Source organism: Lycium ferocissimum, chromosome 2 (assembly GCF_029784015.1).
Source record: "Lycium ferocissimum isolate CSIRO_LF1 chromosome 2, AGI_CSIRO_Lferr_CH_V1, whole genome shotgun sequence".
Lineage (NCBI taxonomy): Eukaryota > Viridiplantae > Streptophyta > Magnoliopsida > Solanales > Solanaceae > Lycium > Lycium ferocissimum.
In genome coordinates this window covers 60,659,381-60,686,503 of record NC_081343.1, presented here as the reverse complement: position 1 = coordinate 60,686,503, position 27,123 = coordinate 60,659,381, and the positions used below count along the sequence as shown (strand labels likewise).

General features: G+C 33.7%; 2 protein-coding genes and 1 pseudogene across 2 annotated transcripts; 2 read left to right on the top strand and 1 right to left on the bottom strand.

The window, feature by feature from the left end:
• Positions 1-12,812: 12,812 nt before the first annotated feature.
• Positions 12,813-19,078, top strand: LOC132046499 (beta-galactosidase 3). The gene is made up of 19 exons (XM_059437140.1): positions 12,813-13,304; positions 13,398-13,493; positions 13,592-13,704; positions 13,789-13,855; positions 13,994-14,086; positions 14,350-14,493; positions 15,168-15,256; positions 15,369-15,474; positions 15,597-15,684; positions 15,947-16,065; positions 16,150-16,314; positions 16,461-16,639; positions 16,786-16,895; positions 16,987-17,096; positions 17,356-17,466; positions 17,553-17,666; positions 17,746-17,948; positions 18,023-18,359; positions 18,479-19,078. The coding sequence occupies exons 1-19, from the start codon at positions 13,146-13,148 to the stop codon at positions 18,599-18,601; spliced, it is 2,526 nt and encodes an 841-aa protein (XP_059293123.1). The 5' UTR covers positions 12,813-13,145; the 3' UTR covers positions 18,602-19,078.
• A 1,016-nt stretch (positions 19,079-20,094) lies between these two features.
• Positions 20,095-21,764, bottom strand: LOC132046500 (thioredoxin H-type 2). Its single transcript, XM_059437141.1, has 3 exons — positions 21,631-21,764; positions 20,574-20,696; positions 20,095-20,415 (listed from the first exon to the last, which is right to left on the bottom strand). Exons 1-3 carry the CDS (start codon positions 21,718-21,720, stop codon positions 20,266-20,268), a joined length of 363 nt encoding a protein of 120 aa, XP_059293124.1. The 5' UTR covers positions 21,721-21,764; the 3' UTR covers positions 20,095-20,265.
• Positions 21,765-22,808: 1,044 nt separating this feature from the next.
• On the top strand, positions 22,809-25,964 carry LOC132046497 (uncharacterized; annotated as a pseudogene).
• Positions 25,965-27,123: the final 1,159 nt, after the last annotated feature.

Sequence of the window (27,123 nt, the reverse complement as noted above, 5' to 3'; positions counted from 1 at the left end):
AGTTAAAACCAAACCAAACCAAATCAATTATGGTCGGTTTTTTTTTTCAACACCAAATCAAGTCAAACCAAACCACTAGTCGATTTTTTTTTTCTCGGTTTATCGGTTTGGTGCGGTTTGTCGGTTTACTTTGTACACCCCTACTAGTGACTATAAGTATACCATGATGTTCTTTTTAAAAAAAAAAAAAAAAAAAAACCGAAAATTAACCAAACCGATACTCATATCGAAGAGAAATCGAGATGATGAGACGATTTCGAAAAGTCTAATTTTAATTATACAAATTGAAATAACTAAAAAATTGATATGATATAAATTTTATAAATTAGCTCCGCAAACCGTAACATTGACACACCTACAAAATACGTAAAGATAATAGGTTTGGAGTTTTATGAAGAAAAGGGTCAAATACATGACTAAATTTCATGGAAGATCACTCAAATATAGGTTCATATCATAAAAAACATTTTTCTTTTTTTTCATTACATAAAAATCACTTAATTATGCTCATATTAACTTAAAAGTCACCTTTTTTCTTTTTCTTTTTTTACATAAAATCACTTAACTATATACTCATATCTACTTAAAAATCAACTAAGTGCTCAAATCTGGTGAAAACTCATTAAAAAATTTAAGTTGAATGCCACATCAACTTTCGTGGGTCCACTTTGCATCCAAAATTAATTAAACCCATTTATGATACCCAACTATTAACCCAAAATATGGTTAAGATTAAAATTTACCCTCAAATACATATCATCTTCGGCTTATAATTATTCATTTGCACCTAAAAGATATATAGTCAAAAACTACTTGTAGAAGAGGGGGAAAATGATGTAAACAGTCAAACCTCTCTATAACAGCATGGTTGGGTTTGAAATTTTTCGGTACATTATAGAGAATGGTTGTTATACACCTATAACGACCTTGACATTTAAATAATATTTATTTGTTATAGATAAAAAAGATGCATAAAATCTAATTTTCATTTTTAATTGTCAAATTCTAAGCTTAATCACACTTTGTATAACGCAGGAAAATCGTTTAATGATGAAAATATATATATTCATATGATAATTTTTGTCATAAATAGTGTATTAAATGATCAAGTATTTGGTCAAAATTTCCACTCTTATTATTGGTAATCATACATATTCTATTTTTATAAAGATGGTTAATTATTATATTACCAAAAAAAAGAAGATAGCTATTATATGGGGGTAATTTTACAAAGAAATAGTCTTTATATAAAGTTGGTTATTGCTGTTCTAAGTGAAATGTTGTTATAGAGAAGTAAAAAATATAACGTAAAAATATCGGTTATAAAAATCTTAGTTGTTATATAGACTTAGGGGCTTTGGTATGCGGGATATATTCGGTATTAAGTTTGGTATTAATTTTATACTATAAAGATATAAAATTATCCTGATAATTTTATATCTTTTGTATCAAACGGAGTGTATGAGCTCAAAACTAATTGCGGATTATATTTTTACTTTTAGATGGGATAAATTAGTCCCGTAACATCTAATGCATTATAGACTTAGGACCCACTTATAGTATTATATTGTGAAGTTCTAACTTTTACTAATTTGTATGATTAATTACTCATACGGGATAAGGTGGGATATTTAATAAATTTTAAGTTTGGTATTAATTTTATATTTGATCCCGCCACCCCGCCGTAAATTAGATACAAGATATAAAATTATCCATTTTTCGACTTCCTTCTTTTTTGCGCTTTTTAATTTTATATACGGTATCAATTTATCTTTTTATTATTTATATTTTCTTTCCCTTTTCTATTATTTTATACGTGATATCTTCTAATACAACACAAAAATAGAAACTTTCAAAACTAAATTAAGCATTTTTCTGCAAATTTGTGAGTATTTAAATCAAAAAACTTGGATATTTTGGAATGAGATCAAAATTCAATTTTTTTTATTTTTTTTATAGTTTCTTTTGGTTATTACTCCATCATCCATGGATTATTTTATAAATAAAATGAGAAATGAATTACTTAATAATAAGGGTATGGTATAAATTGTCTTACAAGTAAAAGTGGACATATATTTTTAGTATAATATAAAAATGGACGGAATGGATTATAAAAATTTATGTTAATCCGCGTAATTTAAATCCAAAGGACCCCATTATATTATTGAGTATTATATTGTGAAGTTCGAACTTTTACTAATTTGTATGATTAATTACTCATACGTACGTAGTACTATTATTTATCTCTAAAGATTTTTTTTAAAAACGTAGGTAGCTTAATGAAAACGGGGAAAAGGAAAAAGAAGATTCCAAAAGAGAGTAAAATTATATTGTGAAGTGGTCATAATGATACTACTCTGATTTTTTTAAAAACGTAGGTAAGGGATATTGTTGTGGTTATGATGGATACTTCTTGAAAAAAGATGCAAGTCCAAGGGTGAGAATTAACGGATCTTCAGCCCACCGACGCTATTTTAGACAATGATAAGCAGACAAAAAAGTTGTGTAGCGGTAGTTAAATGTGAAGTGGGGTCACGGCGTTAATAATTATTGGCGCCAATTATGACTGCCACGTGCCTCTTGTTTTAGTAGTGGGCCCCAGTAAACAACTACCGTACCTCAATTGCAACTCTTCCTTCTTCATTTTTTTATTTTTTATGGGCTTCTAGACTTGTATCACCAATCACGCATAGGCAGGCCTATCACGCTTTCATGGACAAGAGCTTTACTCGAATTAGTATATACATCCAAAATCATGAATACGATGACATATTTTTTATATAAGTTCATCATTTATAATTTTTTTATAAAATATATAATCTTGTTTAAAATTGTCACTTAATTCAAACTCAGACATCCAATTGGAAAACATCAAATTGACTATCAAGGATTGTTGTAGGATCGTGGAAGGGATAGAATTCTACCACACTTGATTAGAATTAATGAATTCGAGTCCTGAGTATAAAAAAAGTTCTGATAGGAAAGCCTTCCCCTTTAATTAGCTTACGGGAAATTTAGATTAGTCAGCGCCCTAATGTATATATTGAATATCGTATGGATAAATAAAACACACTAAAAAACAGGCGAAAATCGAATGCCAAAATCGACGGACAGCATCTGTTTTTCAGTGAAAATCGACGTAACACGTCCGTCGATCTACGTTACGTCGCTTTTCGAAAACCGACGGACTCCATTGTTTTTTATTTTTTGAAAATAAAATAATGAAATGTAACAACTTGGAATCGAACCCGGGCATATTCCTTGACATTAACGGGCTCTACCACTAGACCACATATATTCTTTTGTTCAAATACTTACATTGATTTAATTTATACTGTTTTTTTGCTCTAAAAACCGACGAACTTCATCGGTTTTTTTATAAAAAAAAACAAAAAAAAAACGACGGAGTTCGTCGGTTTATTTTAGAAAACAATATAAAAAATAACTGACACAGTCCGTCGGTTGTCTTAAAAAAAAAAATTTATCTAAAAACCCACGGATTCCAGTTTTTTAGTAGTGAAAAGAAAATCAAATTGGTGAATATGTTGTTTTCTTCTTTTTATTTTCTTTTTTAATCCATCCAAAACTATTGATGTATATTTTATATTATAAGAAACTATTAATTAATTCCATCATTCTAATATATTGAAATAGGATAGCATGTTAAGATAACAATATTCTAATATATTGCGATATGATACGTTAAACACATCAACTTATGTGATAAATCTTGTTAAACCTTAATCAAACAATATTATATACTTAAATATTTACAGTGTTCGATGTAGTATATGTGTTTCTTTTTAATGAGATGGAGGTGCGTAAGGCATTTGGTGTATATGCAATCACGCAGCAAGGGGACATTTGTCTCTTGCAAAAAATACAACCTCAAACAAAATAAAAGAAACGCAATGAGTGTTCATTCAATTGCCATTTCGACAAAGACTGACCAACCCATCCATCTTCCTCCACGCCTATACATATTGTTTACTCTTTTCCTTTTTTCATTTTTTGATATACGCTATTGAATTATGAAATTTCTTATTATTTTCTTATTAATGTAGATGGTTATTGAGAACCAATCAGTACTTAAAAGACGAACACTGTCTTTTTCTTTTTGGTGCAAGTTAAAAGAAAGTCGTCAATAGGTTATAACCTTCTAGCATGTACTTTACACAGTACTTTTTTTTGCTTCTCTATTTTAGGAGCCGTTTGGACATGATTTAAATACCGTAGATAAATCGTATGATTAAATGTCACTGGAATTCTTAAGTTGCTTTTTTTATAAACATACAAACTACAAGTTATGAAAATCATCAAAAAAATTTCAATTCTTATACAATCTTACCAAATGAGTAATTCATAGTTCATAATAAAATTAATACGCTAGAAGAAGGATTTTCTAAAAATACAACATCAATTGATCAAACTTTAGTTCAATAAAAAGAAAAATTTAACAAGAATAGTAATGTAACTACTCTTTAATATAATCCTCCCACATGGTACGAACTTGCAACTTAATACAAATGACTGGTAAACATGATTGGTATATATATCTACCAACTTATGGGTCTTTTTTTACAAAATATAAACATATGGGTCAAATTTTACATTTATATTTTTTGAAATTATGATTTCAAATCCCAAATCATGCCTTTTTGGATGATTTGGATGAAATGAAATCGCGTATTCAAACGCTAATTTCATCTGCAATAGATGAAATCGCATGTCCAAATGCCTACTTAGACAAAACCTTCATCAGGCCAAGGTAAATTAATTATCGTCTTTGCCCTGATGTTGTGTTGAGATAGAGAACAGCCTTTTATGATAGGACCTAACACATTTCTTCATTGGTGCAATTGCAAACCTGAAATTATTTACAATAATCATGTGCAAACTAATTAACTGCCTGTATTGTGCAAATTGAAACTTTATTGAGACCCTTTGGATGATCTCAAGAGTTAGTTGTGGGTGTGGCAGAGCTTTACGTAGACAGGATTTATGATGTTTGATACTAACTTTCTTAGGCCTGTTTGGAAAGCTAAATGATCTCTTAATTACTAGTGTAGTAATTACAAAAAACAAAAAGAATAATTTAACCATTCCTAAATGAATGATAACATTGTTTAATTTAAAAATAAAATTTAATTATAAAAAATTTAAAATTAATATCTAAACAATATTTGAAAATGATCAAATTAGTTATTTAATAACACATTGTTCTTATATATTAATTGATAATCATATATTTTAATATTGTAACAAAATAATTGATATATATTTTTCAATTAATAATATTTAATTTTAATTAAGTATAAACATTACAAACTTTTTTTTTTTTTGGATGTTTGACAAAAAAAATAATATTTATAAATATAATAAGTAACATTATTCATTTTCTAGACAAAAAATCCATCAATTAAGTTTTAAGCAACTTAACCATGGCGTTATTAAAAAAAAATATAACACCTTCAAAGAAAAAGTTTAATATCAACTTACACACATGGTAAGCTAATATAATTTGCGAAAGGTCTCCCTATGATTTAATCAAGAAGCATGATATGAAGGCAACATGTTTGTTAGCAGGAAATCGATTCGGTATATATCCATTGCTTAATCGATCAGAAAATTTGTGTCATTTTCTCTGCCACATTCATTCCACTGATTCTGGAAGAGATTCTTTCTTTTATACTTCTTTTTTTATTAACAATTATTGAAATTTTTTGCCAACTTAATAATACCCTTGGAGTCGTGAAATATCATCAGAACTAAAATGTGAACAAACTCTGTAATAATACCTAAAAATGAGCTTTTAGCAACAACTACAAGTAAGTGGACTACTAGTTTAATATTAATTAGTTGATATGCTTTGTGTTAAGCAAACAAGCATTAGCGAGACAGAATCTGCAATCTCCCCGGTCATTACGCCGTCGAAAGCTTATATGCGTAATGAAAAAAAAGTTAACAAAAGCAACAAAAAAGCCCCACTCCTATTATTTTGACCCCCAAAAGACTGCAGCAACCACTTAGTATCCAATGTTTATTAATTAACAATTTGCACTCTAAATGACAATTCCAAACAATTGATTAAACGAAAAAGAAAAGAACTGGCCCCAGCCCTTTAAACAATTCCATTTTCCTCGCTTCTTTGACCACGGATCAACAGGGACAGACTAAATTGTCCTTTTTGTCTGAGACAATTAGAAGTGTACAGACTACTTATTAGTGATAACTAGCGTCTAATCTTTGGTACTTTTCTTTTGAGAGTGACCATTATCTGATAGAAAATTAATCCTCGTAATTTGGAACTTGTTTAAGGTTAACTTTAGGATAAATGACAAGTTGTATTTGCGAGGTTACTGTATACATGATAAAACATAGCTTGATACATGACATGACGAGCAGGGAACACGTGATATTTGAAGACAAAATGCTGCTTAGTCGTTTAACTTGGTTGGAACGAGAGACCCTGGTTAGCCCTGGAGTAAACTTGTCAAGCTAATTGCTTCGGGTCATTAATTAAAGATAAAACGTTGTGTGGCTTAAGCTCGATTCAAAGCGAGAAGTTACGATTTAAATTAAAACAACATTTATTATCTATTATTGCTCATTATTAAAATTTAATCTCGGCAAGTCTGATGTATTTGTACTATAAAGGAGCACGAAGGCCTCTCAAAAAGATCATCGAATAACAACTTACACACATTCATACTATCCAGTTTTTTAGCAATTAAGTTTATTTTATCGTTCTTTTGTACCGGGTTACCATTAATTTAGCAAGGCCGAAGCAAACAGCTATTCCGCCGGAGGAAAACCTATCAAAGTATTCTCTTCAAGGATCAGCAAAGCCCAGGCTTATTTAATTCATTATTCCTTTATAATACTTTACTAATTTATTCATTCAATTTCTCTGGTCATTATTGACTTTATTATTCACTGTTGATAGCAAATCAATTCATGTATCTTTTAGAACTTAAATAAATTTAACTGTACTCTTTTTTAGGGTAAACAGTTACACTTGTTAGGAGTGAGAATGATTGCGTAACCCGTCTAATCAGCTTGAAGTAGGTGGGTAGATTATGACATAGTTGTTCAAATAAATTCAAGTTGATCTAAACAAGCTTTGGATAGGTTCAATCAAAATATATTTGTTGATATAACAATAACTACGACAACTACTACTCCTCAACCCAAGTTGTCTGGGATCTTTTGGGGTTACTGTTTATTTCGCTCAATCTGAACCTCCTTCAAATAATATTTTAGTATTCAGTAATTTGAGTTCTCAGGAGATGTTCTTTACATTTTCTACTACTATATAAACAGACCAAAAAAGCAACACTAAATCTGCTATAAATTTTGTTTCACAACTAGTCTTTATAATGCCAACTAGTTGGTATGGCTTATATAAATTAAATATTTTACTCTTGTTATATTCTATTTTCATATTTGTATACGGTAAAAATGATACATTACACGTGGCATACACACGTGGCTGATGAGAGTAGGTGATGGCGTTTTTGATGACAGAACCCAAAGACAATGATTTCGCAGAGACCTGGAGCAGAGGTTACGGTGCAATTGCCGCGGAGCATTTAGTGAATATCAGACGTTATGCAAACGGCCCAGATATGTAGTCAAACGTTACAATTATGTAATTAAGTAGCATTTATTGATTATTATTACTCATTGTGAGGCAGGATTCACCATTTCTTATGATGATTAACACCTATAAAAGGAGCGCAAACTCAATGTAATAGGGACATAGAATGGTAAAAACTTACCCGCATCGGGTGTTTACACAAGACCAATGGATTCAATTTGTTGGTATGTAAACTCAGTTGTTGCTTTCATTTGGCATTACATTCGGCATTGTTCACTGTTGATAGCAAATCAATTCACGTATCCTTTGGACCTCAAATAAATTTAACTGTATTCTTTTTTAGGGTAAACAGTTATGCCTGTTAGGAGTGAGAATGATTGCGTAACCCGTCTAATTAGCTTGAATTAGGTGGGCAGATTGATGACCTAGTTGTCCAAATAAATTCAAGTTGATCTAAACAAGCTTTGGATATATAGGTTCGATCAAAATATGTTTGTTGATACAACAATAACTAGGACAACTACTACTCCTCAACCCAAGTTATCTGGGATCGTTTGGGGTTACTGTTTATTTCGCTCAATCTGAAAACCCCTTCAAGTAATATTTTAGTATTCAGTAATTTGAATTCTCGAAGATTTTCTTTACATTTTCTACTACTATATAAGCGGACCAAAAAAGCTCTCAGCAACACTAAATCTGCTGTAAATTTTGTTTCACAACTAGTCTTTATAATGCCAACTAGCTGGTATCGCATGTATAAATTAAATATTTTACTCTCGTTATATTCCATTGTCATATTTGTGTATGGTAAAAATGATACATTATACGTGGCATAGACACGTGGCAGATGGGAGTGGGTGATGACGTTTTTTATGACAAAACCCGAAGACAATGATTTCGCAGAGACCCAGAGCAGAGGTTACAATGCAATTGCCGCGAAGCATTTAGTGAATATCAGACGTTCCACAACTGACCGGGATAAGTAGTCAAACGTTACAATTATGTAATTAAATAGCATTTATTGATTATTATTATTCATTATGAGGCACGATTCACCATTTTTTATGATGATTAACACCTATAAAAGGAGCGCAAACTCAATGTAATAGGGACAGAGAAATTCTAGCTTAATAATTCGTATTTATAAAAACAATCAAATTATAGTTCATCTGATATTCTTAGTGTTATGAGTTCATAAAGCTTTTCAAGGCTAAGTGTTGATCTTCAGCGAAGGAATCCCTCTGAAGCTCATACAACCCAAACTAATTTTATTACATTTTTGTTATATAATTATCTGATTTCATTACTTGTCATTTATTTCTTAATTTTATCTATAACAAATCAATTCACGTATCTTTTAAACTACTAATAAATGTAACTGGAACTTTTTTGGAGCAAACAATATTAGATCTATTTATTGACTCAGACTATCTTAAATCATCCAATTCTACCCAACTACTCGTTTGACATCCTTCAGTAACTTTGACTATCCTTGGCATACAACAAAACGTTGTGCAAACCCACAAACTTTGACTATTTATTTGCTTGTCTTGTTGAACTCCAATAACATGTACAGATCAAATGACATGTTAGGCCAGAATATGACGATTAGGGATACTCTCCTAATTGCAAAATATGCTCCTACTCATTTTATAAGCTAAAAATATACTATTATATATTTGACTATTTATTTGCTTGTTTTGTTGAACTCCAGCAACATGTACAGATTAAGTGACATGTTAGGCCAGAATATGATAATTAAGGATACTCTCCTAATTGCAATTAAATAAACTACTCTACTCATTTTATAAGCTAAACATATACTAGTATATATTTGACTATTTATTTGCGTGTTATTTTGAACTCCAATAAAATGTATAGATCTTAAGTCATGACATTTTAGGCCAGAATACGATAATTAGGGATACTCTCCTAATTGCAAAATAAGCTACTACTCATTTTATTAGCTTAGAAATATAGTACTATATTTGATTATGATAGGAAAAGCAACATAGCATGAAATCGTTGCGAATTTTCATGCTATGTTTCGGGTAATGGAGAAGTACTACATATATTCTCATGGAAAAGTTTCAGTATATAAACATAAATTTCTGCTCCATTATGCTAAAGCAATTATAGAACTAGAATATTGAAGTCTAACCGTATACTGCTATTACTTTCTGACTGACACAAATTAACTTAGTTCTGGTGTTGTGGGGACCTCCTCTTTTAAGATATAAAAAAAGTACTAACAAACAGCAAAAACAAAAATAAAACTTTAATTAGTGGAATAGCTTTTGAATTTCCCACCAGTACTAGCTTCCCCCATTTCATTCAACGAATTGACATTTCCTTGTTGAATCTTGACGTGTGTTATTAAGTCTTATTAGTGATTAGAAAAATGGTAGGCAAGTTTGACACTTAATCAGTAAGAGAAGTGAGCATAGCTAAGCTAAGGCAAGCACTAGAAAAATAACATAATTCTGGGAGACACAATACTGCATCGATCACGCATTGGAAAAACGACATCCATGAATATGGAAATAGTGGCCAAGCTGTAATAGTACTGTCCCTGCAAATGCTGTGGATTGTAAATTAAAAGAGCAGTAGTTATTGCTAGCTGAAGGGGATGGAGAGAGAGTTTTGAGGTTTACTCTTCTGAAATGAAAATGACCGACCAAAAAGTTTTGGGTGTAACGCAGGCAATTTCACACGTACTACTAGTATGCTTCAATATGGATTATAGTTGTGGTGCCAATTCGGTCAGTATAAAGGACCAAAACATTTTTGTGAAATGAATAATAATATCTTCGGTCATACTATTTGTCTTTTAAGGATTTTGCGTTCTTATGAAAAATAGACGTGTCACTTGTAATCATAAAAGTATTAATATGAACTATCATTCATCTCTAGTTTAGGGTTTCATTTAATTAACACTCTAATAATTGCAAAAATAGTAGATTTGAAAAAACAAAATGCAATTCCTCCTATCCTTGCTATTTGTCTCTTGGTTCAAAATAGTTGTCACTTTAGCAAAGCTAAAAGTAATCTACGGTCAAAGTTTATAATTGGCATAATCAAATGAATTTCTTAGTGGATGCAGGGTCAAAGGCAAAACAACAAATAAAGAGAACTAAAGGGGGTAGTAATAGATGTCTTCTTTTAAATATTAAAACATTAAATATTTAAATTTAGGTCAATTTATCAAACTACTAGCTACTACCAGTATCATTCGGAATAGTTGGAGAAGTGACATTGATTTATCTTAAGATTGGACACTTGACCATCTTCTTTCTTTGACACAAATCACATTCTTGTTCTCCTACTAATGGCTGTGTCGGTGCGGGCTTCATCAATTTCTGTATACATGACAAGTAAGAGGTGTTACACAGATTATGTGAAGAATTAAACTCACGTTTATTGGCTTTAAGTCTATTTGTCGTTTTCTTTTCACATATTAATTGCTTTTGCCTCTAGTGAATCACGACAAGTGACACACAAATACTTGTTTTCTTATGAATTTTTTTTCGTAAAAAACAGTCCGCTAATTTTGTAAATCATATTTCTTCCATACGTGAATACAACCTATTTAATTTTTCCTTTTTCGAGAAATTTTATTTTGTAAGTCATATAACCAACATTACTTATGCGAGTCTAGTTTATTATTTGACAAGTGAACTCAGGGTCCCACAAACTTGTTCTTAAATATAAAATAGAAAAGACAATATTAAAATCTACTTTTTTCCTTATTAGGACGCATACCCAAAAGGAAATTAAAATTTGAAGATCTCCAATCGTCTATTGACGCAAGGTCTTTATGGATGTAAAAACTTGCTTTCGTTATAATTTTTATTATGCAAAAGAACCTGTAAAGATCATTTGTATAAGGTATTAATTGGATTCTTCCGAAAAAAAAAGTCTCAATTTTCTAAAAGCATGGTCTTAGTTTGATCTTCTAGGAAAGAAAATTGGATTATCAGTTATTTAAAAAAAAAAAAAATCATGTACAAAGAATTTAAATATATATGATCTTAATTCAGTAAAGTGATCTTAATTGAGTAAAATAATACGATATTTACATGATCATAAATCACCAGCAAAACAATACGTTTGAAAGTTTTACAACTGCTTAGCGAAAAAGAAAAAAGTTATACAAATGTAAAATTACTCATGTTTTTAAATCAGATTGAATCCTAAAAATATAAGAATTTCAATTAAAATTAGGATAAAAGCAAGGGAGACCTTGCAACAACTAAAAGTTCCAACACAAACGGATTTGTTAGTATGCCGTCAATAGCCGATTGGAGATCTTTAAATGTTAACTTCCTTATAGATATGCATCCTAAAAGATTTTAATATCGTCTTTTGTATTTTATATTTAAGAACAAGTGTGTGGGACCCATAAGTTCACATGTCAAATAATAAACTGGATTCATATAAGTAATGTTGGTTATGTGACTTGCAAAATAAAATTTCTTTCCTATTACTATACTTGATTATAATTTAGTATTAATATAATGATTTTTTTTTAAATAGCGAGGATAAGAGGCAACTGCCTAATTAATTATTTGACAAGAAAAATCCAGTGGAATCGACACCTTCACGAGACTTCTTCAGAAGTTTCAATTTTCAAATCATTTAACTTATTCTCCTTAGTCAGATTAAGAATCAAAGATTTCATTTTTAATTAAATGTCAACTAATCACAATTAAGTGAGGTCTGAAAATATAATTCTGTGTCAGCTCAGTGGATCTAAAATCAAAATACAAGGTGTATAGTTTGACCATCTGCAGTGACCGCTAGGAAAACAGGTATACAAAATAACATTGCTTCTTGTAACAAATTTGTAAAATACGACTCCTTATCTGCAAAACATTTAAAGAGTCTCAACAAAGATTATGAAAATAAAATATAGCCACCAGTTTCCCACTAATTAAATAATGACCCCGCAAAATTTGCACTCATTCAATTAATGCGCCAAAATCACTCTCTCCCTCCATTCCAAAACTTAAACTTTAATTTCATTAAACTTTAATTTGAAAAAAAAAGAAGGACAAAAGGGTCCGAAAGCTTCTTAGATTTACACATGATATTCTTGTTTTCTTTTTTCTGTTTGTCAGCTTCTTTTACTATTATGTGCTTTTATTAAATAACTTAATTTATTTTTTACTTCTTTTTGAGTGTTGAGCTCAGAGTCACGCACTGATGACTTTCTCTCTCGGCAATAGTGAAATTAAAGCTGTACAATTACAACTGTCTCTATATATAACTTGTATTTCCATCACTTCCAAGACTTGCACACTACTAGTATAGATTTGAGGCAATTACTTAGACACAAGCAGTGTGGTTGCTCTCCAAAACCAAAAGTGGACTTACTTGTAGTGCACCCACACTGCAACTAAGCCTACCCCCCACAATTTTTTTCACCATTTTTAGCTTTTTGTTTCAAGATTCTTGATCTTTCTTCAAATTTCCCTCCACCCAGAAAGCAAAGTTGTGTTCTTGGATGTGTTTGTAAGATAAAGAGCAAAGAGGAAGTGGAATCATGGAGTTTAACTCACTTCTGATATGGTGTGTAGTGCTGTTTATCGGTTGTGGGTTAATTCAGTGTGATGTTACCTATGACAGAAAAGCTATTGTGATTAATGGGCAAAGAAGATTACTTTTTTCTGGTTCTATACATTATCCCAGAAGTACCCCTGAGGTACTTCAATTCTTGCCCATGTTGAACTCTCTCTTTCTTGTTTTATTTACTGTGAAATTGTTTATCAAATTAGCTTGAAAATGTGTTTTGTAGATGTGGGAAGATCTGATAAACAAGGCAAAAGAAGGAGGTTTGGATGTGGTTGAGACCTATGTCTTTTGGAATGTTCATGAGCCTTCTCCTGGCAATGTACTTCATTTTCCACTTATATCTGTTCAATTAGCTGGTTTTCACTCATGTCTTTTGCTGAAAATTAAATCTTTCTTGTTTTTGTGTGGTGGTTTCAGTACAATTTTGAAGGAAGATATGACCTGGTGAGGTTTGTAAAGACAATTCAGAAAGCAGGCCTTTATGCTCATCTTCGAATTGGCCCTTATGTTTGTGCAGAATGGAATTTTGGGTACATTTCTCTTTTTTGAGCTCTTCACTGGATCTACTTAACAGGTATTTCATACTAGTACTAATGTTACTGTCAATTCCGCAGAGGGTTTCCAGTATGGCTGAAGTATGTACCAGGCATTAGCTTCAGATCAGATAATGAACCTTTCAAGGTCTCAACTTCTACGCCTTCTTTTGCCCCTTACACCCTCCCACACACACACACAAAGAAAATCAGAATTGAAAGAGGATTTATCCATTTTTATATGGTGGTAGTTAAAGAAAGTTTAATTGTTTTATGGTCATGGCAGAATGCAATGAAAGGGTATGCTGAGAAAATTGTTAGCTTGATGAAGAGTCATAATCTTTTCGAGTCTCAGGGTGGTCCAATCATACTCTCCCAGGTTTGTCTTTCAGGATTTTTTTGTCCATTACACTAGTCACGGGTTCAAGCCTTGGAAACAGCCTCCTGAAATGCAGGGTAAGGCTGCGTACAATAGACCTTGTGGTCTGGTCCTTCACCGGACCCCGCTCATAGCGGGAGCTTAATGCACCTGGCTAAAAGAAAAGAAATATCCATTATACTAGTCTTCTGTTTGCTGAAGCTAAATTTCACTAAAACAAGTTCAATTCCCATGTAACCATTCTGACTGATCTGCTATTGCAGATTGAGAATGAATATGGGCCGCAAGCTAAGGCACTTGGAGCACGGGGCCATGAGTACTCACATTGGGCTGCAAAGATGGCAGTTGGATTAGACACAGGTGTCCCATGGGTGATGTGCAAGGAAGAAGATGCCCCAGACCCTGTGGTATGCAAACTCAGTTGTTGCTTTAATTTGGCATTGTTCTGTAGCATTTTCTAGTTTAGTTTAACTATAGACACCTATCAGTTAGGTTTTTACCTGCTGTAATAAGTCATTTACCATTTGCCATTGCCAATTCATAAGTGCTATAGAAGTTACTTGTAATTTTCTTTAAATGACCTAATATTCCTGATCTCACACTCTAAAGGGGTTGTTTGGTTGCTGGTTAGAAAGTGCATTATTCATGTATTAAAAGTAGCTTAGTTAATACCATGTTTGGAAGCTTTTTATTTGCTTGTATAAAATTCAGGACACCAAGTATGGTGTTTGGTCATCATTTTATAATCCTGCCCAACACATGTATAAGTTATTAGTCAATTTATGTATTATTTTATGCAGGGTATTAGATGGAATAACTAATACATGAATAACTAAACCCGATATAACTCTAACCAGCAACCAAACAACCCATAAGTGTATATTAGCTAAACTCCTAGCATGAACCATACTGTTTTTTGCTCCTCTTGAACCTCTGCTATTTTGCTTCAGTTTCTAAAATCCAAAATTTATATGATGGTTGGCTCTCAAGGATCTTAAAACAGTTTCATAACCTCTTACATAATTTTTTTTGTTTGAGATAAACCTCTTACATAGTTTTTTTTCCTTGCTGTTGATAACAGATCAACACATGTAATGGTTTCTACTGTGATAATTTCTTCCCAAACAAACCATACAAACCTGCTATTTGGACTGAAGCTTGGAGTGGTTGGTATGTTATCTTGTCTCTTCCTTTAAGTTTTGACTATGTTTCAACTTTGAAGTCAGGTCATGTAACTTTGAAGTCAGGTCATGTTTGACTTGCTTTTTCAATAAATTTTTAGGTTCTCGGAATTTGGCGGTACACTTCATCAGAGGCCAGTTCAGGATCTGGCATTTGCGGTAGCCCAATTTATACAAAGAGGAGGATCTTTTGTTAACTATTACATGGTTAGTTGCCATTCCACTTTTTTCGGAAAATGCATGATATAGAAATGTCATAGCACTTCTTATTAAATCAAGCACGCATGAAGTCCCATATGGTAACAACATTTCCTCTTTTTGCCTAACAGTACCATGGAGGCACAAACTTTGGACGTACCGCAGGGGGGCCATTCATCACTACTAGCTATGACTATGATGCTCCAATTGATGAATATGGTGAGTGTAGAGCTTTCGTTTCCTCTTTACTCATCTCTTCTCTTGTAAATTTATATTCACAGGTCTTTGAATATTTTGTAACGAGTTGTATTGGTCTTTGTAATTGTGGAATGGTCCAATGAGACCACTTTGCCTTCACTGAAATTTGTTCTATAAGGTTTTCTAGGAGCTTCCTTCTCTAACTTGTGTGTGCTGAAAAAGCTTTTCAACATAAAAAATTTGAAAGAGAAACAACCTCTAAATGCCCTCTTTCGTTTGATAGGTCTGATCAGACAGCCAAAATATGGTCATCTCAAAGAGCTTCATAGAGCTGTCAAGATGTGTGAGAAATCCATAGTTTCTGCAGATCCGGCTATCACATCCTTGGGAAGCCTTCAACAGGTATATATTCTGCATAAGCATTAGTCTCTTGTCGCCATGGTTCATTATAATGAGTCTCTCATTGAATATTTTCTGTTACTGTAGGCTTATGTGTACTCTTCAGAGACAGGGGGTTGTGCAGCTTTCTTGTCAAACAATGACTGGAATTCTTCTGCTAGAGTATTTTTCAATAACATGCACTATAATTTGCCTTCTTGGTCCATTAGCATCCTTCCTGACTGCAGAAATGTAGTCTTCAACACAGCTAAAGTACGTAATACACCGGCTTTGGAACTTTTGTATATTCAATATTACTCATGAGCTGCTTTAGCATCTTCGGAAAGCCGGAGTTCGTTTATGCTACTCGGTAACAACTCTGATAGTAAGGATTTAACTGCTTTGGATTTTATGTGCAGGTTGGAGTTCAAACATCAAAGATGGAAATGCTACCAACTAATTCACAGCTGCTATCTTGGGAGAGTTATAACGAAGATATATCTGCATTAGATGACAGCTCATCAATTAGATCTTTTGGCCTCTTGGAGCAAATAAATGTTACCAGAGATGCAAGTGACTATTTGTGGTACATAACTAGGTGAGTTTAGTTTGGTATCTGACTATTAAACCTGTTTCCTCGGTTTGCTCAACCTTGGTACCTCTCCTTTGCATTAAACACTTGTGACCTGACAGCTGAAATTCTAGCTTTATATGACATATGTATGATGTTTCCTGTGTGTACAGTGTTGATATCGGTTCAACTGAGTCCTTCTTGCATGGCGGAGAGCTCCCTACTCTTATAGCTGAGACAACAGGCCATGCTCTGCATGTGTTTATTAATGGACAGCTCTCAGGTAATGCAGTCAATACTACTTCATCAAAAGTTATCTATGAAGTATGATTAAACTTGGCTAACTATTTTGAATGATCCTACGCTTGTTATAGGTTCTGCATTTGGGACGAGGAAGAATAGGAGATTCGTATTTAAAGGAAAAGTCAATCTTCGTGCTGGCTCAAACAGAATTGCACTGCTGAGCGTGGCTGTCGGACTGCCGGTTAGTTCAATCCTCATCTTCGGTCTTCCAAATAGTGTGCATACTTGAGATCAACTCAAAGTTCAAATAACTAATAAAGAAAATAAAATAAGTATTTAGGAAAGGAAATGAAACCAGCTCATCAGTCTGACTGTAGCTATTATCATCACCATCGCTGATATGTTGAAGGAACAATTTGTAGCCGATTTACAGTCCTGAGATAATATGTGCATTTTTTCAATGTATTCTAAAATCTTAATATTTTCGTTTGTTACTGAAGAACATGGGCGGACATTTTGAAACATGGAGCACTGGAGTACTGGGTCCTGTTGCAATTCATGGGATAGACCAGGGAAAATGGGACTTGTCCTGGGCAAAGTGGACATATCAGGTCGGTCTAACTTACCGCACTATTGTTCAATCAATCACCAACGGTTTCAACAGCAACCATTTTTACTAATGTGGACTTACTAACAGGTTGGGCTCAAAGGGGAGGCCATGAATCTTGTTTCTCCAAATGGTATTTCTGCTGTTGACTGGATGCAGGGTTCATTAATTGCACAGAAACAACCACCTTTAACATGGCATAAGGTATGAAATTAGGTCAAATAAATTTCAAGATGCAAGTGATATTTGTAGTCATATCTTACAAATCCTCATCATATTGCAGGCTTACTTCAATACACCGGACGGAGATGAGCCACTGGCTTTGGACATGAGCAGTATGGGTAAAGGTCAAGTATGGATTAATGGTCAGAGTATTGGTAGATATTGGACTGCATATGCTACTGGGAATTGCAATGGTTGCCATTATTCTGGAAATTTTCGGCCTCCAAAATGTCAACTGGGATGTGGGAAACCAACTCAAAAATGGTAAACCAACTCTGATACGTAACTTCACCCATACTATTAATGGTACTTGCAACTAAAAGATTTTATTTTTTCAGGTACCATGTTCCTCGGTCTTGGTTAAAACCCACTCAAAATCTATTGGTGCTTTTTGAAGAACTAGGAGGAGTTCCCACAAGAATTTCTCTTGTGAAGAGATCAGTCAGCACCGTATGTGCCAACGTTCCTGAATATCATCCAAACATTTGGAATTGGCAAGTTGAGAACTATGGCAGAACCCAAGAGTTTCACCTACCTAAAGTTCACATTCACTGTGCTCCTGGTCAATCTATTTCCTCCATTAAATTTGCAAGCTTCGGAACTCCTCGCGGAACCTGCGGGAGCTTAGAGCAAGGACCTTGCCATGCTCCTAACTCGCACGCCATTGTAGAAAAGGTAACCCTTATTTTGCTAACAGTCTTGGAGTGGACAAGAATAAATTGTTTACTTTTTGTTCAACTAACTTGGCCGCCTAACTTCTTATGACTCACATTTTGTTCTTGTTACTTTGACAGAAATGTCTAGGACGCCAAAGATGTTTTGTAACAATATCAAATAGCAACTTTGGAAAAGATCCCTGCCCCAACGTACTGAAGCGGTTGTCTGTAGAAGCAGTTTGTACACCTACCCAGAGTTGAAGAGTAAAAAGGAAAAGTTGTTCAAATGTTGCATAACTTAGTGTTCAATCATGAGGAAAAGGCTAGTGAGAGGTAACAATAAAGTTTGAAGCATAGGAAATAGGAGGTAGTAGTTCGGTTGATGAATGCCATTGTTGTAGAGGAAAACTCCTGATCCGCATTCATTAGATAGTAGTCTTAATTTTGGGGTGCCAAAGGGGACTCTGTGAAGATTAGCATATTTATAAATGAGTTTGTAGATCGTTGGGAGTTCCAAAATGCAACTCCCATCTTAGAGTGCCGTCTGGTCCCTTTCTGCTTTTAAATTGGAAATGTGGACCAGATAAGCATCGATTATGTAACAGTGTGATAGCTCGTCTTCCTGGGAAAATCAAACCCCTTAGGTTCATGTTAGGAACGGATCCTAGTATGACCCTTTGTAATCGTCTGTATTGTGCAGTTGGTAGAAAGAATTCAATGGAAAAGTGTATTTGCATCCATGTTTCTCTTTCCTTTTCATGCAACTACCATCATATTAGATGAGCATGTTAATTACTCCGGAAGAGAAGTACAGGGACTCACCAGAGCGCTCTAATAAGGTACCATAGTTCAGTTTTGAGTTTGAAAGCTGCATCAATTTATTTATGGTCCGAATCCTTCTACTATTGCTGATGCTATTATTCAACTCTTCTTACACCAAACTGAACCGACTAAAAAGGCCATTCCATAACCGAATCTCGTTGCTGAATTGAGGGGGCTTGAATGATACCAGGCACTAAAAGAGTTCTCTTTGAGCGAGCGGTCTTTCTATCTTTTGGGTGTCATGCCCAAGGCAATGACACCAAACAGAACCGAAGTTTCAGTGATTGGATGGCAGTTCAAATTTTGGTTTCCGGTACCATCAATCTTGAGCTAGTCGTGGTTGATGTCTTTCTTCATAAACTGAAGTCACTTGCGATATATTTCAATCAATCAATCAATTATGCTTCACCCATCAATTACTTGGAGTTGACTATATGAACCATCTATATCTGTTTAACTCTATTGTTTCCAACCTTTTTCTGCGAAACCATTTTTCTCCGCGAAATGGGATCGAACAACTTGTCATATGAAAATAGCAGTCCTTGTCTAGTCAAGAGATCATCCTATAATAGTAGAATAAGAAGACCCGTACCAATCAGCCTAGAAATTATAGCTTGCTTAGTCTTTGATTGATTTAACCTTTTTCACAAAGCAGTGTCATATGATCTTTTAAATTGATTATGCTATTTTGAAGTTGATCTATTAGATGTTGCCGTATGGTATGGCGTTATATTTGGTTCTTGGTTGGAGATCAATAATGGACTTTGATAACTCTCGTTCATGACTTTCATTCTTCACCATGACAAGAGGTGATTTCAAGTTTATTACTTGGACTGGATAAAACTACTGTACGCTTGGGTATTATAACACTGTCAGCATAAATAATTCAAATGGAACACTCCCATTGAAATAACTAATGAATACGTTCGTCATTCGAGACAAGAAATCACTTTTGATTGGATAAGGAACAGTTCAAACTACAGATTAATATTGACTTAATAGTAAGAACTTGGAATATTCAACAGACAAATAAATTAGTTCTTGCTCATATTAAGATAGATGTTACTAGACCAAGCGCAAATATATTATATTGAGTAAGCACATTAGGCTGATGAGGAGGTACAACTGATGTGCTTGGCAATGGTCTGCTGCAGTTCATCTTTTTTGGCTCCGACCACCTTATCAACAATCTTCCCCTCCTTGATGAACATGAAGGTTGGCATTGCCTCCACAGCCCAATCAGTAGCTACCGACTGCGACAAGGAAATAGGACATCAATACTTATAATAGACCATTCGTACTAAGAAATATAACTCCTCAGATGTTTCATCATATCATATTGTTAGGTAACATTAATGGGGTTTGGTTATATGCCAACAAACGTATTAAATGTTTGGCTCAATAATTTTACCTTCAATTCGTCGACATCCACTTTCAGGAAGGTAACAGTGGGTATCTTCTTGGCCAACTCTGAAAGGAATGGGGCAATGAACTTACAGGGACCACACCAAGAAGCAGTGAAGTCCACAACTATCTGCAGCATTAGTAATATCATGAGCAAATTAAAGTAGTAGAAGGATATGTGTATAGTAAACTATGTCACCAATTTGTTTTTCAGCAAGAAATTAGACTGTATACAGTACTGCAGCTATCGAGTCTTTTGGCTGTTAAGAGTTAGACCGACCAATTAAATAGGCATTGTTTGCTCTTTTGGAGCAACAGTCTAGGCATATCGAGAGGGATCTTCCGGCTATATCAATTACCCAGACGATAATCTATACAACAACAACAACAACATACCGAGTGCAATCCCACAAACTGGACCGGACAATCAATAAACCAAAAGCCTCACAATTTTATCTCAATACACAACAAGTACAGAACAAGCGTGAACAATAGAAAGATTGTAAAAGAGTACGAAAATATTGTGAACCTGCATATTTTTATTTATCAAAGATTGTACATTTTTAATATTAAAAGTTAAAAATGTTTAGCTGAAACAAGACTTCAAATAATGGTCAAGAACTCAATTTATTCATTTGGTTGAAAAAAAAAAAAATCTTTTGAGAACATTTCTTTATCATGCCAGAACGCCTTAGATATTCTAGAAACATGGGTGAGCCTCAAAGTCAGAAAAGTTTATTCCCTTTTGATTTGTGTGGGCAGAACTTGAACATATTGCCTACATTGCCCAAAAAAAAAAAAAAATGACAATTGGGATAAGTTATTAAGATTTCAATCCCCAATTCCTCATAATGGAGAACGTCACACCCGATGTATTTACTCTTTATGTGTCATTTCCAATGAGGGAAAAATAATTAATTTTCCTTTTTAACAGTTTCAATTCTCGATCTCGACAAACACTCCAAACCCACGCATAATCAGGATCCGATCCGTAAACATTAAGCAAGAAAATCCAACGATGAATGATCACATAATACTAATAAAAGAAAAAAGACAAATGTTACCAGTTTTTTGGTATCAATGCCTTTTTGGAGTTGCTCGTTCCATGCATCAACTGTGTGGACGCCTAGCACTAGTCCCTCCTCTGCTGCCATTTCTCTGCTCTTCTTCTTTTTCCTATTGCCTTCGCGGATGAATAGCTTAGTGTAATTTGGAGGCTCTCTCCGTCTTTCTTATATACTGGGCTTAGCTTACGATGGAAGAATGAAGATTCTGTACATTTACAAATTTGTCCCTACTCGGACCTTTTTCCCTAGGCCCATGGACGACGTGGAAGGAGACAAATACGGAGAATTCCTTTTTCAAAACAAATAAAAAATTCCTTTGATTTATAAAATTACCCTCTTCAGTAAAAATTAGGTGTTTGATTAAACTACCCTTAATTAAATAGTATCTAGTTAATCTAGTTTTTTTATTATATAAAATTCATCTATTTAAATAGGGGTAAATTTGGAAGAAAATAATTAATTAGTTTGTTTAAAAATAATGTCTTTTTTTTTTTAATTTTTTAATTTCAACTTATCACCTGAAATGTTTAAGATTATAAAATTAAAGGAAATTTTGTATATCCTACATCTTTTTAGTTTAAAACCATAAGATTCAAAAAAGTTCTTTTTATTTTTCAATTAAAACGGAGGAAGTAATTTTTATTATTTTGCAAGAAACTAAGGAGATTAGGATGCAAATCATTAAAAGAATGTAGAACAAGGTGTAAATCATAAAAGCGGAAATATGTTCGGGGTGCAAATTGCAAATTACAAACCGCAAATCTAAGGCTACAAAATCTTTTTTTTTTTTTAAATAGGAGTTTTTATGGGCCGATTCCTTTTTTCTAATGGGAAGAATATATCTGTTGAGATTTACCTCTAGTTTCGTATTCAATCAAAACACAAAACAAATTGGACACAATTTAAGGTAAAAACTTATTCACACCGGGTGTTTACACCAAATCAATATATATATATATATATATGACATGTGTTTAAATATGCACAACTAGCACTTAATCATGATTAATTAATGCATATATATAATGGTATATTACATTGATTCAGTGTAAACACCCGGTGTGTATAAGTTTTTACCAAATTTCACCCCAAAGGCCTCCATCTTTCATCACACAACACAAAACTTCTCAAACCCTAAACTTATAACTTATACGCAAGGCATATACTCACACAGCATGGTGGTTAAGAGGGGAAGAAAGAAAAGAGGAGGAATGGGGGAAGCGGAAGAATCATTGGCTCATTCCCCTTTGTAGGCCATTCTTTTGGCTGATAGTTTTGACACAAAATTTCAACCGATCACTCTTGAACGCCCCAAAGTACTCCTACCATTGATCAACGCCCATATCATAGATTATACTTTAGCATGGCTTGAATCTGCTGGTGTTAAAGAAGTTTTTGTTTTCTGTTGTGCTCATCCCAAGCAAGTGATCGATGATTTACGTAACTCCAATTGGTTTAACCAACCAAACTTTTCGGTCAAAACGATTGTATCACATAACGCTGTTAGTGTAGGAGATGCATTACGTTTGATCTACGAGCAACATGTGATACGTGGTGATTTTATCCTTGTCAATGGAGATACTGTGAGCAACATGTCACTATCACATGTACTTAAGGAACATAAAGAGAGACGAAAAAAGGGTAGCAATGCTGTAATGACCATGGTTATTAAACAATCAAAGCCTTCATCGATAACTCGTCAATCTCGTGTTGGAACTGAAGAGTTGTTTATGGCAATTGATTCACAGGCTAAGCTATTGTTGTATTATGAAGACAAGGGAGATAACTTAAAAGGGTATTTTTCTCTTGATAAGGCAATGCTTACTGATAGTAATTATTCTTCCATGTGTCTTTACAATGACAAGCAGGATTGCTATATTGATGTCTGTTCACCAGAAGTTTTGAGTCTTTTCACTGATAATTTTGACTATCAAGATCTGCGGCGTGATTTTGTTAAGGGGTTGCTCGAAGATGATATCATGGGGTATAAAATCTTCACTCATGAGATACTTTCAAGTTATGCGGCTAGAATTGATAACTATAGAAGTTATGACGCTGTTAGCAAGGACATAACTCAGCGATGGACGTATCCTTTGGTGCCTGATGTCCAGTTTTTTGGAAATTCTGCTAGTACTAAATTGGAAAGGTAAGGCATTTATCGAGCACCTGAAGTTAAGCAATCCTGTTCAGCAAAAAATGGTCCTTACAGTGTAATTGGGACTGGAACTAGTATTGGCGACAACACAGAGATTTCAAATTCAGTTATTGGGGAAGGTTGCACAATTGGCTCGAATGTTACTATAGAAGGTTCGTTTATATGGCACAACTTCACGATTGAAGATAACTGCAAATTGAAGCACTCAATAGCGCGTGACGATGTGACAATCAAGTCCGGAGCAGCTTTAGAGCCTGGTGTCATCTTGTCTTTTGATGTTATGGTTGGCAGGAATTTCGTTGCTCCTTCTTACTCAAAGGTATCTTTGCTTCAACAACCTAAAAATAATGATAGCAGCGATGAGGAGCTCGAAAATTATGCTGACAGTAGTAGTGGGACCAATGAAGTGCCATACATATCTGAGGTTGGTGATGGTGGAGTTGGTTTCATATGGTCAGCCAGTGAAGACAAATGGAGACATTCTGTTGCTCCAATTCCTCTAGATTAACTTATGCAAATCATTAATGATGAAGCGGATATACCAAATGAAGATGGTGGTGTTGTTCTTCCACCTTATGTAGAATTGGGACCTGACTCTACCACTAATGATTCTAATGAAAATGGTCAAGATGTTATAGATGATGACGCCATAATGTTTGAGGAAGAAGTTGAAGCAACTTTTCGAAGGGCTGTAGTGGAAAACGTAAAAGAAGATTATATAATCTTAGAAGTTACACTCTGTTTGGATAGTTGTTATCCATCGTTTGCTGTTTTGTAGATATAATGTTTGGATAGGCTTGATTCGCTTTCTTTGTATAGTAACATTTTTTTGTTTGGATTGATTGTATCGTCAGAATTGTAAGCTACTTACTAAAATGCCCTAAACTATTGGAAATATTGAATTTATTAAGTTGTGCCAAATAATGCATTGTAAATATATTAAATTGTTAAATTATTGCAAATTTTAACAAAATTAATGAAAACAGGTAATGGACAAAAAGAAATACATGTAATTCCGAAACAAGAGAAGAAACCTGAGCAATTAAAAATAGTATACTATAAAATCACAAAAGTTTTTTCACCAAAGAGTAGGACACAAAGACGAAGAAGGAAAAAGAAAGCAGTTGACGAGCTCGGAAAAGAAGAGAGTCGTAGGGCAGAGCATTTGGATGGAGTTAGATAATATAGGGTAAAGGTAAAATAGGATTATGAAATATTAAGTAAGGATATAATTGGAAAAAGAAATTAGGTAACAATGGGATAACACCAAATCGGTTGTTACATAAAATAGGACTTTCATTGTTACGTAACGACGGAATTTAACAATACAATACGATACATTTTAAATAACAATCAAAACAAACATTGTACTTGTAGTAACGATACAATGGGTAACAACGTTCCAAACACAGTGCTAATGCACTGCGGTTGTCCTACAATATGACATCTGCTGATTGTGCTGGTGCTTTATTTTATTCAGTGATGAAATTGGCATTGGATACTCCACATGTTGAACTGGTCGGTGTTGTAGCTAAGGCAATTGAAGAACGGAAAGAGCTTCTGAAATATTACTTACCAAGCATTGATGAAGAGATTGAAGTAATATTAAAGTTCGAAGAAATGTGCTTGGAATCTGCCAAGGAGTATTCTCCACTATTTGAAAAGATTTTGGAGCTTCTGTATGATAATGACATTATACAAGAAGACGCAATATTTGGCTGGGCTTCTGAAAAGGAAGGAGCAGAGGAGTCAGATAAGGTTTTTGTCAAGCAATCAAAAGAATATATCCAGTGGCTTAGAGAAGCTGAAGAAGAGGACTGAGGCAGTAGGGACCGTGTTTTCTTTTTATTTTTATAAGTTAGTTAATCATTGGACACATTAAGAACTAGTAATAAAAAGATGAATCTACACTCTTCCTATGCTATGCTTTGAGAACATAGTGAATGATCAAGTTTTCTTTTACTTTGTTATAGTTTAGCTGCAAATTGCAATGTTGGGCATAGATTGTTATATTGTTGCTAAAACTTCGAACCAATTTTTGGAGGGGTATGTCGCCGCAGAAATCAAACTATTGATTAAAGGATGCTACTATTAGTATTTGTTGCCTAACCAAAATGTAAAACTATTATCGTATTGCTGTAGAATGGGGTCTGCAAGTTGTTAATATGTTTCAGAACTTATCAGTGCATGTCCCCTTTTAAGACATTATGGATTGCTGGTTTTGTTTGAAGTTTGTCCTCTTTGAACTACGAATTCTATTGGCATTGCAATAAATTATATGTATACTTAACAGTTAGTGTATATCCTTTCTTCTCTTTGATTGCTTGTGCCGAGCTAATAATTATTTTTAGCCCTGGGCATTATTTTAAAGCTGTTCATCTTAAGGTGTTATAATCGTCCTACTAAAAGTGCGCAGTTTTAACGATCACTATGGATAATATGGGTCATTCAACCCATTTTTATCCATAGCAAATATGAATCTCTGACTTTCTATCCGTTTTTATCAGCCTGTTTTCGACCTGATAATATTCGCTCTACCTGCCTGATTGGAATTCCTAAATATAAGCACTAAAACTTTAGTCGGTAAAAGAAAAGTGAAGTTGAGGTCAGTCTAGACGGTATAGGAAAAGTGAAGTTGAGGTCAGTCTAGACGGTATAGGAAAAGTGAAGTTGAGGTCAGTCTAGATGGTTTTGCAGTGTCTAATGCAAGCAATTCAGATTTTTAGGTTGATATTTCTAAGTGACATGGCAGATGAAGATATCACATGTAGAATCAAAATAAAATTATGTGATAAAATGATCCATACCAAAGTCAAAGATAAGTTATATTAGTTACGAATATTAGGACTCTAAAGTTTAACATATCCCCAAAATGAGTGTTGCAGAGATACGGAGGTTAAGATCGAAGTTGCCCTCGCAGGATTAATAAGGTTATAAATGATTACATTTGACAGAAGGTCCAAATTACACCTATTATAGATCAAATGAGAGAAGTCTACTTGAAGTGGTTCGATCATGTCATTCGTTTGCCTCCAAATGCACTATCTATTGGTATGAAACCATGGTTAACTAAATGCGTTGAAAGGGAAAGAGCTAGACCTAAAATCACAATAATAGAGTTGCCTCAAAATATCTAGAGTCTCTTAATATTGATGCAAACCTAGGGAAAAAAATACCACACTATACAGGGAAAAAAAAAAAATCTATAAAAAACACTACTAAGATTCATTTTACAATCAATATTTTTTAATACATACTCTCTCCGTTTCAGTTTATGTGAACTTTTTTGAAGTACGAGGATTAAACTTTATAACTTTAACCGTAAATTTTGACAT